Below are 18,467 nucleotides of genomic sequence, written 5' to 3' on the forward strand. Positions count from 1 at the left end.
TATACAATATGCCTTTCTTGCATTGCATTAAGGATTCTAACATATTTCATCTTCTTTATCCTGGTCTTCCTGGGAAAGTGATAAACAGAAGATGTGAGCCCATGAAATTTATTGTAATCTTCAAGGCATTTTTGTTAGTTCAGAAAATAGCTAAAGAAGAAAGCCTATAATGACAGAGCCTTAAGAAATCTTGTCTAATACATATTTGGTGAAGATCACTTAGATCTTATTGTTAACACAAGTCTACACTGAATTATCTTGATATTTTACATTGAGCCCAGCATAATTTACCAACTTAAACTCCTTTAAAAAAAAAACAAAAAACAAAAAACTCCTTTTGACACTGAGAGTGCCTGTCTTACCATACTTTCCCTAGCATTGATTATCATCATCTAACTTATTTTTTGCTAATTTGGTAGGGGAAAAATCATATTGTTTTAATTGCTTTTCTTTGTACAATTTGTTTGATTCTCTTAATGTTAACTTTGCCCTGCTTCCCTTGCCCTGAATGGCACTTGATTTTAGATGTTAGAACCACTTGGAAAGAGGAGAGTAGTGGTGCTCAGTATATCCCTAAGGAGTTTTACAACGTTGACCTTTGCCCTTTTTGACAAGATCTTTCTGGGCAAGGGAACAATAATTAAGAGATGAAGAGAGACAAACAAGTTTACTACTGGAAAGTGGTAAAGAAACCTAGGGTCATTTCACCTTGCTATAGACTCCCATACCTAAACCCAAATCCTTACTCTCCTTCCCAGTGAGATATGTAGCCAAGGAGCTATCCAACAATGTACTAGTATGTCTTGCTGCGTTTACCTAAGACTTCATTTTTAAAATCTTATTTTAGGGAACATACATAAATTATAAAAGAGCATATATTCTCATTAAAAGAAATCAAGCAATACAGAAGAGAATTAAATAGAAATAAAAGCACCCATTCCTTCTTCTATCCCTTCTATCCCACCCTCCTGTGGTACAAATAGGGATTTACAGGAATTTCATCCTGATAGTAAATATAATTTAGTGGCATTTTGGTGTCAGTGAGACTTTAGTTTAAGGTGATCCTGTAAACTCCAGGAGGGATTATATAAACTCCCCAAATGTCTGTTTTGTTCCATACTACTTAGTGCAGTGCCCGGCATATGGTAGATGTCAAATATTTGAGGACAGTTTCATTGTAAGGCGAGAAAAGGAAAAGAATTGAAAGAATCTTAACAGAGCGTCGTCTGGCCATCAGGCTTTGGGGTATTAGATTTCTGGAGAAGCGCAAGGGTTCTCAGCACTGGCTGCATGTTAGACTATCACTTGGAGAGCTTAGCAAAATACCAGTGCTTAGGTCTCACACCCCAGTGATTCTGCTTTGATTAGTCTGGATGAGACCCCAGCATCAGTGTGTTAGAATCTTCCCTGGTAATGCTGATGTGCAGCAGTGGTGAAGAACTACTGAACCATAAACAGTTGTTGCTTACTGAATGTTAATTGAGGAGATCTGTGCTTTACTTAATTCTTTAAAAGTCCTTTATGCTTTGGAGGACACTTTTATTTTTATAGAGATTATCGTCCTAATTATGTTTCGCTATATTAAAAATATTTTGCATTTCCTTATATACAACATATATAGTAAGCACATGGATAATCAAAGAATTACTTAATTACTTGTACATTAAGATAATCATTAGGCTTCCTGATGCTAGAAAATATATTTCCTTCATCTTAGGACCATGACATTTTATATGGTATACTTTCTTTTTTAAAGGCTCTTTAATCCTAATGGAAAACTGGCATTTAAGCAGTAGAGAAAACAAATCATATTAAAGAGCTTAGCAAAAATGTTTAAAAAAAAATCTGAATACATTTGTATGATGTTTTCTTTTCTATGCCAAACTAAATGACTCAACTTGTTTATTTTGTGTTATTCCAGTCATCAAAAATGTTAAGATGTTCAGCTGATGCAAATAAAAAATAAAAGCAATTTAGGGACTTCCCTGGTGGCCCAGTGGGTAAGACTCGGCGCTCCCAATGCAGGGGGCCCAGGTTTGATCCCTGGTCGGGGAGCTAGATCCCACATGCTGCGACAAAGATCCTGTGTGCTGCAACTGAGACCCGGTGCAGCTTAAATAAATAAATATTAAAAAATTAAAAGCAATTTAAGTAAATAGATTCCATCCAAATTATTAATTTCATGTTTGGGACAAAAACCAGAGGAACAGAATATTTAATGTAAGCTTTCTTTACTATGCTGTAAACCTGTTTTTTTTTTTAAAGTGTGTGTATTCTTTACCTCTCCTTCTCTTGCCCTTCCCCAACTTTTCCCCAAAAAGGAGACTGTAACTGTGTTGTTTGTAATAAACTTAAATGCCGGAATAACTGTCAGAATAACTAGTAGTGATGAGTAGTTTTAAGGTTAAACCATAAACAGTGCAACATTAATGAAGTGTGGTGTAAATAAATTTGTAGCTAAACGCTTCTTAACTTTGGCTTTCTCTTATACATTTTTATTTTTTGTATATCCATTTCAAAATCACTATGACATCTTAGTTATATAATCAAAATCTTGGCAGATTGCAGCAGGAAAAGCATAGCCAACCCTGAGCATAATTATGCTTATTTGAGGAAATATTGGACTTGGTGCCAGGTTAAGCTGCATGGGTATTAAGAGATAATAATGAGAAACCCAACTAATGCTTGGCTTTGATTAGACCTTCTCTGCCAATAACATAAGTGATAAGAAAGTTTATATTAAATTTAATATCTATTCACTCCCTAAAATATAATAACTTAATAATTATAATAAAATATAGTCTATCCAAATATAAGTATAAAATAGTCTGATAAGATGTGAACTCAGTTCATAGTCAGAAAATGCTCACTAATGATGATGGAAAGTATCTTAGCTTTCTGTAGATTCTCATGTATAAGCAACAGCCTTTGTTCTGCTATTGCTGAATTATTTTTATTCTAAATGGAAAAAACATTAAAAACATGGGATTAATATGCTGTGTTTTTTTACTGCTTGCTAAAAATTCAGCTGTTCTTTTGCTTGAAATTTGAAGGCCAGACAGTGGGTTCTAAAATGCAATTTACTGTTTCATAGATCAGTCCAAAAACTAAATCTAGTATGTGTGTTCCACTATCTTTCTGAGGTATACTACTGATTAGGAATGCAAAATACATCTAATTATTATTTTTTCCTTTGTCTAGTGTCATAATTAATCTGATTGGCTCAGTTTAGAGCATTATTCTGAAAACATTCTGTAAGAAGAATTCTAGTCTCTTAGAAAAGTAACAATTAAAATCTTTTCTAGTCACATTCTGGGCTAAAGGTAGATTTTATGTGTGACTTTATTTTTAAATAATACTTTCCCATGATAAACTATTAAAACAGTACAAAAGCATATAAAATGGAAAAGTAACAAGTTCCTTGTTCCACCTAAGGAAAATTTACTGTTAACTATTTCTTGGGTGTACTTCCACAGAGTTTTACACATACATCTTTTCCCTTTTCTTTAGAAACACCTCCCCACCACAAAGCTGTACTATGCACTATGTATAAATATCTGTTATTCTTTTATTTTTAAATTGAAATATAGTTGATTTACAATATTATGTTTCATGTGTGCTACATCATGATTTGACATTTGCATGCATTTTTTTTTTTATTTGCATGCATTATGAAGTGATCACCATGATTAGTCTGGTGTCATGATAACCATCTGTCTCCGTAGAAAGTTATTACAATATTATTGACCATATTCCTTATGCTATTCTTTTTACTGGCTGCAGAGATTTCCATTGTATGGAACTTTCATAAGTTATTTAACTGATCCCATTTTATTGAACATTTAAGTTTCTTTTTATTTTATGATTTTGCTATTACAGTAACTTCCTGGTAGATATCTCTTAATAATTATATGACTATATGTAGAATAGAATTCTTAGGTTATTCTAAAACATCATATCTTGTGATATAGGTTCATACCTAAATAATTTGACCGAATCTTTGGTGGGCTGCCTTGTTATTGGCATCTTTCTCATGAAATTGGAATTCAGAAGCAATATTTAATTTATTACTTTAATAAGCTAATTTAGGGGAGTAGTTCCAATTAATTCAGATTTTACCTTGGGAAGTGTGTACACCTTGCCTGTGTGTACAAAAGATAAATACTTAGAAAAGGTGAGAGTGCTGGACCATCATTCTATTTCAAATCTAGTATTATATAATGACCTACTATTTACACACTGACCTGTATTCTAAGCATTTTATTTATATCCTTTTAATCATCTGAGCAATCCATTGAGGTAGGTACTAGCATCCTCATTTAATGGTAGATGAGACTGAAGTTTAGAGAGGTTAAATGACTTGCCCCAGGTACCAGAACCGGGCATGCAAAAACTCTATTCTTAAAGGTAACTGTAGAATTCATATTTCTTGTTTTGTTGTTGTAGTCCTCACAGTGAAGCAATGTTTTTAATCATTCAGAACCCAGGGAAAGATAATGGAAGAAAATAAGATATGCCTCTTATTCTTGAAAATTAATGCTCCCATTCTCCTACCACATCCAACTTTTTGGATTCATATAAAAAGTGTTGTACAGTGTAAATAAGTAATGCAATTGAAGGATGAAACTTTAATTTGGAATAGCATTATGCTTCATGCTGTAATACAAGCTTTTGAGAATAGGCTGAAATGTGAACTTCAACGATAACAAAATTTCTGATAAAGGGACCCTTTGCAAAAAGTTAAAAGATAATAACATATTTTATATCCAATAGTTTGGGTATGACAATGTTTTATGTATTTATCCAGCATAATTTGCCCTTTCTTTTGTGAATGGAAATCCCTGTTTTGCTAATTAGAGTGTAGCCAGCATAATTTACTTAAAAAAAAAATACTCAGGATTATCATTTTACTCATTTATAGTACTGTGATTTATTTATTTATTTATTATATATTTATTTTTAGCTACATTGGGTCTTCATTGCTGCGCATGGGCTTTTCTCTAGTTGCGGCAGTGGGCTTATCATTGAGGTGGCTTCTCTTGTTGCGGAGCATGGGCTCTAGGCGCGCGGGCTCAGTAGTTGTGGCTCGGAGGCTCTAGAGCGCAGGCTCAGTAGTTGTGGCGCACAGGCTTAGTTGCTCTGCATCAGGTGGGATCTTCCCAGACCAGGGCTCGAACCCGTGTCCTCTGCATTGGCAGGCGGATTCTTTTTTTTTTTCTTTAGTGGGGAAGGAGGAGAGAGGGGAGGAGAGGGGAAGGGAAGGGAGGAGAGGAGGGAAGGAGGGAGGAAAAAAAAGTGTCTCCAGCAGGCGGATTCTTAACCACTGTGCCACCGGGGATGTCCCGGTACTGTGATTTAACAGGCTGATTATCTTAAGTACTCTTGGAGTATACTAAAGACAGGGATCCCAAAACAACTCAAAATTCTGTCTGCTTTTAGGTTTACTTTTCCTTTATCACTAACAGCTTTATACCAAAAGCTATCTCAAAACAGCAGATTCTCAAAAACAAAAAAGATTGATGATGACTCCAAAGTGTACATATATGACTGGGCAGAAGAAAACTTCAACATCTCCATTGCTACAGGACTTCTTTGCAATTAGCTTGCAGAACTTGATTCTCCTCAAACTGTTGTGATTGCTCTGCATATCCCATAAATTATTTACACCCTGATGGTACAAAATGGCTACATTAATGGCACCTCTGGCTCCACATGGTATCAAGAACTTTAATAATTCATCTTTTATTACAGCTGCGTCCCTGTAGATTAGCATGAGTGGGAACTGAGTATAACACTGAGCTAAGTAAGGCCTTCTCTGAGACCTTAACTCTCCAAACATCGTATCCATAAATATTCAGATGTTAGTGCTGTTAAAAAATAAAGATTATTGGGCTTCCCTGGTGGCGCAGTGGTTGAGAATCTGCCTGCTAATGCAGGGCACACGGGTTCGAGCCCTGGTCTGGGAAGATCCCACATGCCGCGGAGCAACTGGGCCCGTGAGCCACAATTACTGAGCCTGCGCGTCTGGAGCCTGTGCTCCGCAACAGGAGAGGCCACGATAGTGAGAGGCCCGCGCACCGCAATGAAGAGTGGCCCCCACTTGCCGCAGCTGGAGGAAGCCCTCGCACAGAGACGAAGACCCAACACAAACAAAAAATAAATAAATAAATAAATAATAATTAAAGGTGCTAATAATTAAAAAAAAAAATAAATAAAGATTATTGACTGTTAAAAAGCTAGACTCTTTAGGTTATGTTTGTCAAGCATTAGATTACTTCACGTATTTAAGTGCATTTTAAGGATATTTCAAGGGGAAAATCTTTGAAAGACATTCTCCATTTCAGGACTTGAACTTAAAAAACAAAAACAAACAGATAAACTAGCATTAGTTTATGTGAACTAAATGAAATTAATGACTGGCCACTGGCAAGAATAGAGACTTTCATTTTGAAAATTATTCAAATTCTTAATCAAAGAGTTTTACATCTGATATTTGAAGTCTTCAAATTTATCTTCTCAGTCTTTTTGGACTACCTTAAAAAAATAAATTGGAAATTTCTTATGGAGAGCAAAAGTGTGTCTGTGTACCTTCATATACCCATGTCATATTAAATGCCAGAGTGAAATTTAGGTATAAAATAAAGTTAATTTACGCATTTTTCAGTGAAGGATAGTAGTTGAGTTGATGCTGAATTTATGTTTACCATTTTGAAGTGACTCCACAGAGTACTACAAATGTTGCTTTCAAAAAAGACAAAAAGGTTACTAAAGTTGACAGTGGTTGTAACCTTAGCACTTAGCACAGTGTCTGGCACATGGTTCAGTAAATGCTTATTGCATGAATACCTGGTGATCAGATCAATCCATATAATTCTAGTTACACATCTGGTATTTTGAGAAAACAACTATACGATTTATACTAGTTGCTTTCTATGATAGTACCACTTTGGGAGTGTATTTCAGTTCACTGTTAGTGTTTTTTTTTTTTTTTTTCCACTGTTAGTGTTTTTTAATCTCTTCAATGTGGATTTGTTGCAGAAAAGTCCAGAGAGCCTCATTATATGCGGTTCTGACCTATGAGGCATATATTCTTTTTTCTTTTTAAATTAATTAATTAATTAATTAATTTTTGGCTGCGTTGGGTCTGTGTTGCTGCGCGTGGGCTTTCTCTAGTTGTGGCAACTGGGGGCTACTCTTCATTGCGGTGCGCAGGCTTCTCATTGCGGTGGCTTCTCGTTGTGGAGCACAGGATCCAGGTGCGTGGGCTTCAGTAGTTGTGGCACACGGGCTCAGTAGTTGTGGCTCACGGGCTCTAGAGCACAGGCTCAGCAGTTGTGGCACACGGGCTTAGCTGCTCTGCGACATGTGGGATCCTCCTGGACCAGGGCTTGAATCTGTGTCCCCTGCATTGGCAGGCGGATTCTTAACCACGGAGCCACCAGGGAAGCCCGAGGCATATATTCTTTTTTTTAAAAAATAAATTTATTTATTTTATTTATTTATTTTTGGCTGCATTGGGTCTTTGTTGCTGCGCGCAAGCTTTCTCTAGTTGCGGTGAGCAGGGGCTACTCTTTGTGGCAGTGTGCAGGCTTCTCATTGCAGTGGCTTCTCTTCTTTTGGAGCATGGGCTCTAGGCGCGCGGGCTTCAGTAGCTGTGGCACGTGGGCTCAGTAGTTGTGGTTCGCAGGCTCTAGAGCGCAGGCTCAGTAGTTGTGGCGCACGGACTTAGTTGCTCTGTGGCGTGTGGGATCTTCCCGGAGCAGGGCTGGAACCCGTGTACCCTGCATTGCCAGGCGGATTCTTAACCACTGCACCACCAGGGAAGCCCTGAGGCATATATTCTTAAGACAGCATTAGTCTGTAGAGAGGCTCCAAATTATTTCAGGTATCTTTTGGATTCCATCAAAAAGCATTAGAAAAGGAGAAGTAACCACTGACACTGCAGAAATACAAACGATCATGAGAGATTACTACAGGCAACTCTATGCCAATAAAATGGACAACCTGGAAGAAATGGACAGATTCTTAGAAATGCACAATGTTCCAAGACTGAACCAGGAAGAAATAGAAAATATGAACAGACCAATCACAAGTAATGAAATTGAAACTGTGGTTAAAAATCTTCCAACAAACAAAAGCCCAGGACCAGATGGCTTCACAGGCGAATTCTGTCAAACATTTAGAGAAGAGCTAACACCTATCCTTCTCAAACTCTTCCAAAATATTGCAGAGGGAGGAACACGCCCAAACTCATTCTACGAGGCTACCATCACCCTGATACCAAAACCAGACAAAGATGTCACAAAGAAAGAAAACTACAGGCCCATATCACTGATGAACATAGATGCAAAAATCCTCAACAAAATACTAGCAAACAGAATCCAACAGCACATTAAAAGGATCATACACCACGATCAAGTGGGGTTTATTCCATGAATGCAAGAATTCTTCAATATATGCAAATCAATCAACGTGATACACCGTATTAACAAACTGAAGGAGAAAAACCATATGATCATCTCAATAGATGCAGAGAAAGCTTTCGACAAAATTCAACACCCATTTATGATAAAAGCCCTGCAGAAAGTAGGCATAGAGGGAACTTTCCTCAACATAATAAAGGCCGTATATGACAAACCCACAGCCAACATCGTCCTCAATGGTGAAAAACTGAAAGCATTTCCACTAAGATCCAGAACAAGACAAGGTTGCCCACTCTCACCACCATTATTCAACATAGTTTTGGAAGTTTTAGCCACAGCAATGAGAGAAGAAAAAGAAATAAAAGGAATCCAAATCGGAAAAGAAAAAGTAAAGCTGTCACTGTTTGCAGATGACATGATACTATACATAGAGAATCCTAAAGATGCTACCAGAAAACTACTAGAGCTAATCAATGAATTTGGTAAAGTAGCAGGATACAAAATTAATGCACAGAAATCTCTGGCATTCCTGTACACTAATGATGAAAAATCTGAAAGTGAAATTAAGAAAACACTCCCGTTTACCATTGCACCAAAAAGAATAAAATATCTAGGAATAAACCTACCTAAGGAGACAAAAGACCTGTATGCAGAAAATTATAAGACTCTGATGAAAGAAATTAAAGATGATACAAATAGATGGAGAGATACACCATGTTCTTGGATTGGAAGAATCAACATTGTGAAAATGACTCTACTACCCAAAGCAATCTACAGATTCAATGCAATCCCTATCAAACTACCACTGGCATTTTTCACAGAACTAGAACAAAAAATTTCACAATTTGTATGGAAACACAAAAGACCCCGAATAGCCAAAGCAATCTTGAGAACGAAAAATGGAGCTGGAGGAATCAGGCTCCCTGACTTCAGACTATATTACAAAGCTACAGTAATCAAGACAGTTTGGTACTGGCACAAAAACAGAAATATAGATCAATGGAACAGGATAGAAAGCCCAGAGATAAACCCACGCACATATGGTCACCTTATCTTTGATAAAGGAGGCAAGCATATACAGTGGAGAAAAGACAGCCTCTTCAATAAGTGGTGCTGGGAAAATTGGACAGATACATGTAAAAGTATGAAATTAGAACACTCCCTGACACCATACACAAAAATAAACTCAAAACAGATTAAAGACCTAAGTGTAAGGCCAGACACTTTCAAACTCTTAGAGGAAAACATAGGCAGAACACTCTATGACATAAATCACAGCAAGATCCTTTTTGACCCAGCTCCTAGAGAAATGGAAATAAAAACACAGATAAACAAATGGGACCTAATGAAACTTAAAAGCTTTTGCACAGCAAAGGAAACCATAAACAAGACGAAAAGACAACCCTCAGAATGGGAGAAAATATTTGCAAATGAATCAACTGACAAAAGATTAATCTCCAAGATTTACAAGCAGCTCATGCAGCTCAATAACAAAAAAACAAACAACCCAATCCAAAAATGGGCAGAAGACCTAAATAGACATTTCTCCAAAGAAGATATACAGATTGCCAACAGACACATGAAAGAATGCTCAACATTATTAATCATTAGAGAAATGCAAATCAAAACTACAATGAGGTATCATCTCACACCGGTCAGAATGGCCATCATCAAAAAATCTAGAAACAATAAATGCTGGAGAGGGTGTGGAGAAAAGGGAACACTCTTGCACTGTTGGTGGGAATGTAAATTGATACAGCCACTATGGAGAACAGTAGGGAGGTTCCTTAAAAAACTACAAATAGAACTACCATACGACCCAGCAATCCCACTACTGGGCATATACCCTGAGAAAACCATAATTCAAAAAGAGTCATGTATCAAAATGTTCATTGCAGCTCTATTTACAATAGCCAGGACATGGAAGCAACCTAAGTGTCCATCATCGGATGAATGGATAAAGAAGATGTGGCACATATGTACAATGGAAATTACTCAGCCATAAAAAGAAATGAAATGGAGGTATTTGTAGTGAGGTGGATGGAGTTAAGAGTCTGTCACACAGAGTGAAGTAAGTCAGAAAGAGAAAAACAAATACAGTATGCTAACACATATATATGGAATCTAAGGGAAAATAAAGGTCATGAAGAATCTAGTGGCAAGACGGGAATAAAGACACAGACCTACTAGAGAATGGACTTGAGGATATGGGGAGGGGGAGGGGTAACATGTGACAGGGTGAGAGAGTGGCATGGACATATATACACTACCAAATGTAAAATAGATAGCTAGTGGGAAGCAGCCGCATAGCGCAGGGAGATCAGCTCGGTGCTTTGTGACCACCTAGAGGGGTGGGATGGGGAGGGTGGGAGGGAGGGAGATGCAAGAGGGAAGAGATATGGGAACATATGTGTATGTATGACTGATTCACTTTGTTATAAAGCAGAAACTAATACACTATTGTAAAGCAATTGTACTCCAAGAAAGATGTTTAAAAAAAAAAAAAAAGCATTAGAGGTTTTTCAAACACACAGAGAAAATTATTCTTTCACCCAGTAGAGACAGTGGACAGTTTTCACTGATACTGAATATATAGTGGTTTATACTCTGTATAAATTGAGTTTAATCTGATTGCTTTAGATTTCTTTAATAATGGTTTTCTTTAAAACTGATTGTCTGGTCATCATTGACATCCATGAGAGAAATATAGGGGATAGTACAATCAAAAGTTATACTGTCGGGCCTCCCTGGTGGCGCAGTGGTTGAGAATCTGCCTGCCAATGCAGGGGACACGGGTTCGAGCCCTGGTCTGGGAAGATCCCACATGCCGCAGAGCAACTGGGCCCGTGAGCCACAACTACTGAGCCTGCGCGTCTGGAGCCTGTGCTCCACAACAAGAGAGGCCGCGATAGTGAGAGGCCCGCGCACCGTGATGAAGAGTGGCTCCCGCTCACCGCAACTAGAGAAAGCCCTCGCACAGAAACGAAGACCCAACACAGCCAAAAAATTAAATTAATTAATTAATTAATTAAAAAAAAAAGTTATACTGTCAAGGAGGTTAGGGTTTGGAAAGGCATTAGAGGCACTGATTAAAATGAAAGCCCTTAATATGTAAAAGGAAAATTCCAGAAAGCATGAGATATAGAAGTAAATGATGCTGTGGTAGCCTACTATACAGATGATATTAGCTGTTTGCCAGACCAGCCACCTTGGAGTAGAATATGGAGTATCTAACTTAAATTAGAGCAGTCGCACTTCTCCTTAAGTTGAAACACCACAGTAAATAAACATCTTTTCACTCGTGTGAAATTCTGTGTTTGTTGTTCGGTAGCAAGTGTGAATTGGATGACAGTGTTTGCATATAAGATTTTTATGTGGAGTGAATTCATGTTTTTCTCTCTTAACATTTCCCAACACACCCCTCCATTCATGAGTGTCCTTGAGCTGATACCTGGTGCCACATATCTTAGAATAAAGGTTTTAGAACTGTGTGAAAAAGTGACAGTTTGATCTAGCCTTAGTTATATTATGGTGTAAATTAAGCTCTTAAATGAAAGTGGCTAGGTTTTACAGATGGACAGACACGAAACTAGCTGAGAACAAATTGTTGTGCTGTGATAGAGACATCGTCCAAAACTGCATGCATCTGTCAACTGCCCGTGGTGGTACAGTGAGATAAAGTGATCTGTAATGTTTCTCTAGTGTATCCCTATTGCTAGCCATATTGTAATGTGTAGTACATCTCTTGGGCAGACAGCTTGTGTGGGCTAGATTCCACCTCAGTCTTGAAAATATGCCAGAAAGCAGCAAGGTGAATTTTTAAGCCTATTTAAATATCTAGACTCATGACTAATTTCAATGAAATCTCTGCTGTATCTAATAAACTACTCACTAGAAGTGAGATGGAATTTCAAGTTTTTGACTTCCTCACTTATTAGCTGTGTGACCTTGGATTGACAAATTCAAGGTCACACAGCAAATTCAAATTCAAATTCAAAATCTCTGTCTGTTTCTGTGTCTGGAAAGTGAGGATTGTAAAAGTATTTGCCTCATAAATTTGTTGTGTGGATTTAGGCAGATTATATGTATAAAGTGCAAAGAAGAGTGCCTGGCACTTAATAAATGTTAGCTGCTGCCACCACCACCACCATCATCATCATTAACGTAACTTGGAGTGAGATGAATTTCCCTTCCCTGAAGCTAGATTGCTTTTTTTGCTTTTAAGGAAGACTACATCTCTGTCAAGGATGTGGTCAACCCCAATTCTAATACAGAAGCTCACTGTCTTGACTTGTGAAATCTAATCCATCTTCAAGTTTATCTACAGCTAAAGTATAATATATATTATAATATATATTATGTAAAGTATATATTACTTTAAAAGTATATATTACTTTATATTATGTTACTTTAAAAGTATATATTTCTTTCAAAAGTATGTAAAGCATACTGCATTATAATAAAGTGTAACATAATCACTAGAAGGGATAAAGAAACTATAATATCGCTGTGGAATGATCTACAAGATGTGTTGTTAAGTGAAAAGACCAAGGGGCAAAATAATGTGTAAATTATTCTACCATTTGTGTAAAACTTTTCTGGTACATGCATAAAGTATCTGACAGGCTGTAAAAGAAATGGTATATTTTCACTTGTTGCTGTTGGGGAGGGAAATTGGATGGCTGGAGACAAGGGTGGGAGACTTTTTACTGTATATCCTTTTATACTTTTTGATTATTGAACCATGTGAATGTATTTCCTAGTTAGTAAAAACAAAAACAAAAAACCCTCATAAAAAGGAGAAAGTAAAAGAGCTATTTTGAAATCTACATAAATTTTTATTCATCCTTTATAAACATTTCTTTTTATCTGTACTACTCAAATTCACATTTGATAGGGCTTTTAGATTCCTATTTTCGTTTCGTTTTTTGTTTTTTTTTTTCCTTTTCTTTAAGTGTGCTTTCCAGGGCTAAACTTAAGAATGATCTCTTATCCTCCATTTAGGGATTTGAGTCATAATCGGTTGTCTAACTGGAACATCAGCTTGGAATCTCAAACATTACAAGAAGTGTAAGTTATTTTTATTTATTTAAACTTACATTAAATTCTTTGAGGTGATTTGATGAATTATGAATTTCAGGATGTTCAATGCAAAAATGTCAAAAAATTGAAGGAAAGAAAACTTTAGATTAAAACATGTTTAAAAGCCTAAACTTGTCTTTGGCTTTGTTAGTATCACAAACTCTCTGGGTATTATGCCATTGCATTGGTGATTTCAAGTTGTAAACTGCGTAGAAATACTTTTCTACTTCCTTGGGGCCTAATGTAAGATTTTCCCTCTTCAGAGTGAATATATTTTATTTTTTTTTGCCAGAGTTTCAGCCAGTGAAGCTCTGTATTGTGTAATTTTTTTTTTCTAATGTTTTGACTTGTCTAAGGTGGAAGCATCATGTCTGAAGTAGGTTTATATGAAATACAATATTTTTGGTATCACCTGGAATATGATAGTTAATATAATTCAGTTTTCCTCTTCATTGAAGTTTTTCCTTTAGTACTGAGATGTATTATTATGTAGTTTCTGGAGAGAAGTTTCTAAAATATTACTAATATCAGTTATTGCATTGTGGTATTCCCAGAGGCACAACTGTTGAGGCCTGTTTACCTGTATACTAAACACCCTAAGAATCCTCAGATGAATTTTTCTTTTGAATTTCTTTCTGACAAGGGGTACTTTGTGCTCTCATTGTCTCTGCATTCTCTCCTTCCCTGCCTCAAATTGGCTGCCCCTAATCTGCTGTGGACGGAATGAACAATTGACAAGCTTATTAGCTGAAAGAGTAGGTCCTGAGGAAAGGAAAATGCTCAGTGGGAAGTGCATGAGCTTTATTATTTATTACATGGACTTTGTAACTTCAGTTGGTTACTTGGAGGCCTTTTACTTCTGGCTTCTTTTCTGTATTCTAGATTGTTGAGGTTGTTCAGTGATTGAAAAACAGGTTGGTGAGATGTGATTGCATTAGATTTGCTACTAAAACAATTGAGATAATCTGTTAGGTCTGTGGTCTCAAGCAACTTTCCCTAACTTTGAGTAACAAAAAAATATGTGTGTGTGCGTGTCTATTTCAAAAATTTACTTAATTAACTTATATATAAATTTATTTTATTTATTATAAATAAATATATATAGAGAGATATGAATTATTCTTTCTTTGTTTAAGAAGGACTTAAATTAGCTGTCATAAAAGTAACTATTCAAAGAACCTTGCTGGGATTAAAAATATTTAATGTGCAAAATATTTCCTAACCTTTCTAATATTGGTATCAAATCATAGATCTATACCATGAAAACATTTTTTTATTAAAATCGCTGATTTCTCAGTAGAAAATATTTAGTCTAACTCATTCTGGGTCATAGGCTTTTTTCAAATTTGGCATTTATCCTAAAGAATATGTACTAGCCAGAAACTAGAACTCGAGGTAGCATTTCCCTCACTAAATTTTTATATCTATTTTTCCCCCTACTCAGGAAAATGAATTACAATGAGCTAACTGAAATTCCGTATTTTGGAGAACCAACCACTAATATTACTCTTCTCTCTTTGTAAGTAAATAAGATTTCAGGTCTTTTACTTAAATTATGCATAGTACACAGTTTTTTTGTTTTTGTTTTAGGTACCCTTGTTGTTGATCCTAATTATTTAACATTTTTGTGGTTAAGGGTGGATCACTGGCAATAGCTTCAATATAATCTTTGTTTTGTAGAGTCCATAATATAATCCCAGAAATAAACGCAGAAGCGTTCCAGTTTTACCCTGCTCTCGAGAGTTTAGATCTCAGCTCAAATATAATATCAGAAGTCAAGATATCTTCATTTCCTCGAATGCAGCTTAAATACCTGTAAGTAAAATAGAGTTTAAACTAGATTTAATTTGAAGGGCATGTTTATTATTCATTGATATTTATCTTCCCAGATATGTCTTATTTATTGTGATTTTGATATGCTTATGTGAAACAAACCTAGGTTAGATTTTTTTGTTTTTTTTTTCTGCCCTTAAAGAGTACACTATTTTCAGAAAATATTAAGTATCCAGGGTAAGTTTTGAGATTTAATTCTGGATTGTGTTTTGCTAACAGTTATGTAAAAGGTAAATGGGAGTAGTTTGTTAAACTGTGCTTAACCTGTGTAATGGTGGTGATAATTAGCGTGAGTGCTAGTGTTTTACAGTTTACAAAAGCATATTCACACATACTGTTTCAACCCAAATGAAGTAGGTATTATCCTTATTTTGTACTTGAAGAAACAAAGCAGTTAAATGATTTGTAAAGTTGCATACGGTTGCTAAGTGGTAGAGCTGGGGCTCAGTCATAGACTTGAGGCAGCTTTACAGTGGTAGACTGTTTAGTTTCACTGAATTTTTTTTGTTGTTATCTTGTTCATTTTAGGAATTTGAGCAATAATAGGATAACCATCTTGGAGGCTGGTTGCTTCGATAATTTGTCAAGTTCCTTATTAGTGGTAAAGTTAAACAGGAACAGAATTAGCATGATTCCACCCAAGATCTTCAAGCTACCTCACCTCCAATTCTTGTGAGTAACTAAATAGATGGATTATAAGAAGATTGTTTTTTCTTATAGTGTCTGTTTCTTTTTATTATTATTAGGGCAAATCAGCAAACCAGTTTTCTGACTGTAAAACTATTTTTGTTAAAGGGAACTTAAAAGAAACAGGATTAAAGTTGTGGAAGGTCTCACATTCCAAGGTCTAGACTCCTTAAGATCTTTGAAAATGCAGCGGAATGGAATTAGCAAACTCAAGGATGGAGCGTTTTTTGGCTTGGATAACATGGAAGAATTGTAAGTACTATGAACTAGAATAGGAGATTGTTAGGAAGGGAGTCTGGGGCTTTTCAGTGCCGAACAGCTAGGATAGTAGCTTTAATTATAACAAAGTACTTTAGCTCTTCCTCCCTTCTCTTATGTGAAATAAATTAAGATTTGAGCTTTGTTATCTAACTGGTATTTTTGTCATCATTCTTCCAAACATTTCATCTGAAAAGTTTATATTCCCTTAATGTTTGGCTGATGAAAATTATCAGGATTTATCCAGAACAGGTATACTATATCTCTTGGTGAGTTGATTTTATAGATATGATATTTTAGACAGTCTTACAGGCTTCTTGCACTAAATCTTAAGAAACATGTACATATTTATGAATAGAATTTGTCTGCTCACTTGGGTTGAGCAAAGGTATATGCCTCTCTGTGCAAGACTTAATGAAGATTTTTGGAATCTTCTCATTGCATGCCTTGTTGGTTTTTTTTTTTTTTAAAGATTTAATTTTATTTATTTTTGGCTGCATTAGGTCTTTGTTGCTGCACGCGGGCTTTCTCTAGTTGTGGCGAGCGGGGGCTACTCTTCGTTGTGGTGTGCAGGCTTCTCATTACGGTGGCTTCTCTTGTTGCGGAGCACAGGCTCTAGGCATGTGGTCTTCAGTAGTTGTGGCGCGTGGGCTCAGTAGTTGTGGCTCACAGACTCTAGAGCACAGGCTCAGTAGTTGTGGTGCACGGACGTAGTTGCTCTGTGGCATGTGGGATCTTCCTGGACCAGGGCTCGAACCCGTGTCCCCTGCATTGGCAGGTGGATTCTTAACCACTGTGCCACCAGGGAAGTCCTGCATGCCTTGTTTTGAAACATATTTCCTCCTTTCTTTCTCTAATTCTGCAGAGAACTGGAGCATAATAACCTTACAGAAGTGAACAAGGGGTGGTTGTATGGCTTGCGAATGTTACAACAGCTCTATGTGAGCCAGAATGCTGTTGAAAGAATCAGCCCTGATGCATGGGAGTTCTGCCAAAGACTGTCTGAACTGTAAGTGTGGGATGGCATTTCAGTGGAAGCTGTGAGACTAGAGCAGATAGAATAAGTCATTCCCATGGTCAGTAATGAGATCTAATATCCCTGTTTATTAGAAGTTTGAAAGCCCTAAATTTATCATGTAAATAGAATAAGAATATGAAAGTTGAACTAGAAGAGAGTGAATTTTTTACCTTCCATGTTTCCTGTTTTTAGTGATTTGTCCTATAACCAGTTGACCCGCCTGGATGAATCTGCCTTTGTGGGTCTGAGCTTACTGGAGAGATTGAACTTAGGGGACAACAGAGTCACTCACATTGCTGATGGTGTATTTAGGTTTCTTTCCAATCTTCAGACACTGTAAGTATATCTGTCCTTTTTGGGGATTTTTAATTTAATTTAATTTAATTTAATTTTTTTTATTATTATTATTATTTTTTTAAAAGAAATTCACGTTCTTTTATTTATTTATTTATGACTGTGTCGAGTCTTCGTTTCTGTGTGAGGGCTTTCTCTAGTTGCGGCAAGTGGGGACCACTCTTCATCGCGGTGCGCGGGCCTCTCACCATCGCGGCCTCTCTTGTTGCGGAGCACAGGCTCCAGACGCGCAGGCTCAGTAATTGTGGCTCACGGGCCCAGTTGCTCCGTGGCATGTGGGATCTTCCCAGACCAGGGCTCGAACCCGTGTCCCCTGCATTGGCAGGCAGATTCTCAACCACTGCGCCACCAGGGAAGCCCCTAATTTTATTTTTTAACTCTATACTTTTATTTATTTTTTATTTATTTATTTGTTTATTTATTTATTTATGGCTGTGTTGGGTCTTCGTTTCTGTGCGAGGGCTTTCTCTAGTGTGGCAAGCGGGGGCCTCTCCTCATCGCGGTGCACGGGCCTCTCACCATCGCGGACTCTCTTGTTGCGGAGCACAGGCTCCAGATGCGCAGGCTCAGTAATTGTGGCTCACGGGCCCAGTTGCTCTGCGGCATGTGGGATCTTCCCAGACCAGGGCTCAAACCCGTGTCCCCTGCATTGACAGGCAGATTCTCAACCACTGCGCCACCAGGGAAGCCTCGGGATTTTTTTTTTTTACTAATTTTTTTAAAGCACTAAAGCAAAACAACTAATCAGTGTACATATTATGTATGTTAATATTTTGCAGTTCTTCTCTCCTATGCCTTGGGACAAGGCAGTC

General features: G+C 36.9%; 1 protein-coding gene across 6 annotated transcripts in view; it reads left to right on the top strand.

The window, feature by feature from the left end:
* Positions 1-18,467, top strand: part of LRIG2 (leucine rich repeats and immunoglobulin like domains 2) — a 123,368-nt gene that overhangs the window by 20,328 nt on the left and 84,573 nt on the right. For all 6 annotated transcript variants that reach the window (XM_059928104.1, XM_059928095.1, XM_059928085.1 and 3 more), the window contains 7 exons: positions 13,428-13,493; positions 14,950-15,024; positions 15,186-15,320; positions 15,867-16,010; positions 16,134-16,277; positions 17,149-17,292; positions 17,494-17,637. In XM_059928104.1, coding sequence (XP_059784087.1) covers positions 13,428-13,493; positions 14,950-15,024; positions 15,186-15,320; positions 15,867-16,010; positions 16,134-16,277; positions 17,149-17,292; positions 17,494-17,637 — 852 coding nt within the window. The remainder of the gene's footprint in view (positions 1-13,427; positions 13,494-14,949; positions 15,025-15,185; positions 15,321-15,866; positions 16,011-16,133; positions 16,278-17,148; positions 17,293-17,493; positions 17,638-18,467) is intronic.

The sequence above is a fragment of the Balaenoptera ricei genome, chromosome 1 (assembly GCF_028023285.1).
Source record: "Balaenoptera ricei isolate mBalRic1 chromosome 1, mBalRic1.hap2, whole genome shotgun sequence".
NCBI lineage: Eukaryota > Metazoa > Chordata > Mammalia > Artiodactyla > Balaenopteridae > Balaenoptera > Balaenoptera ricei.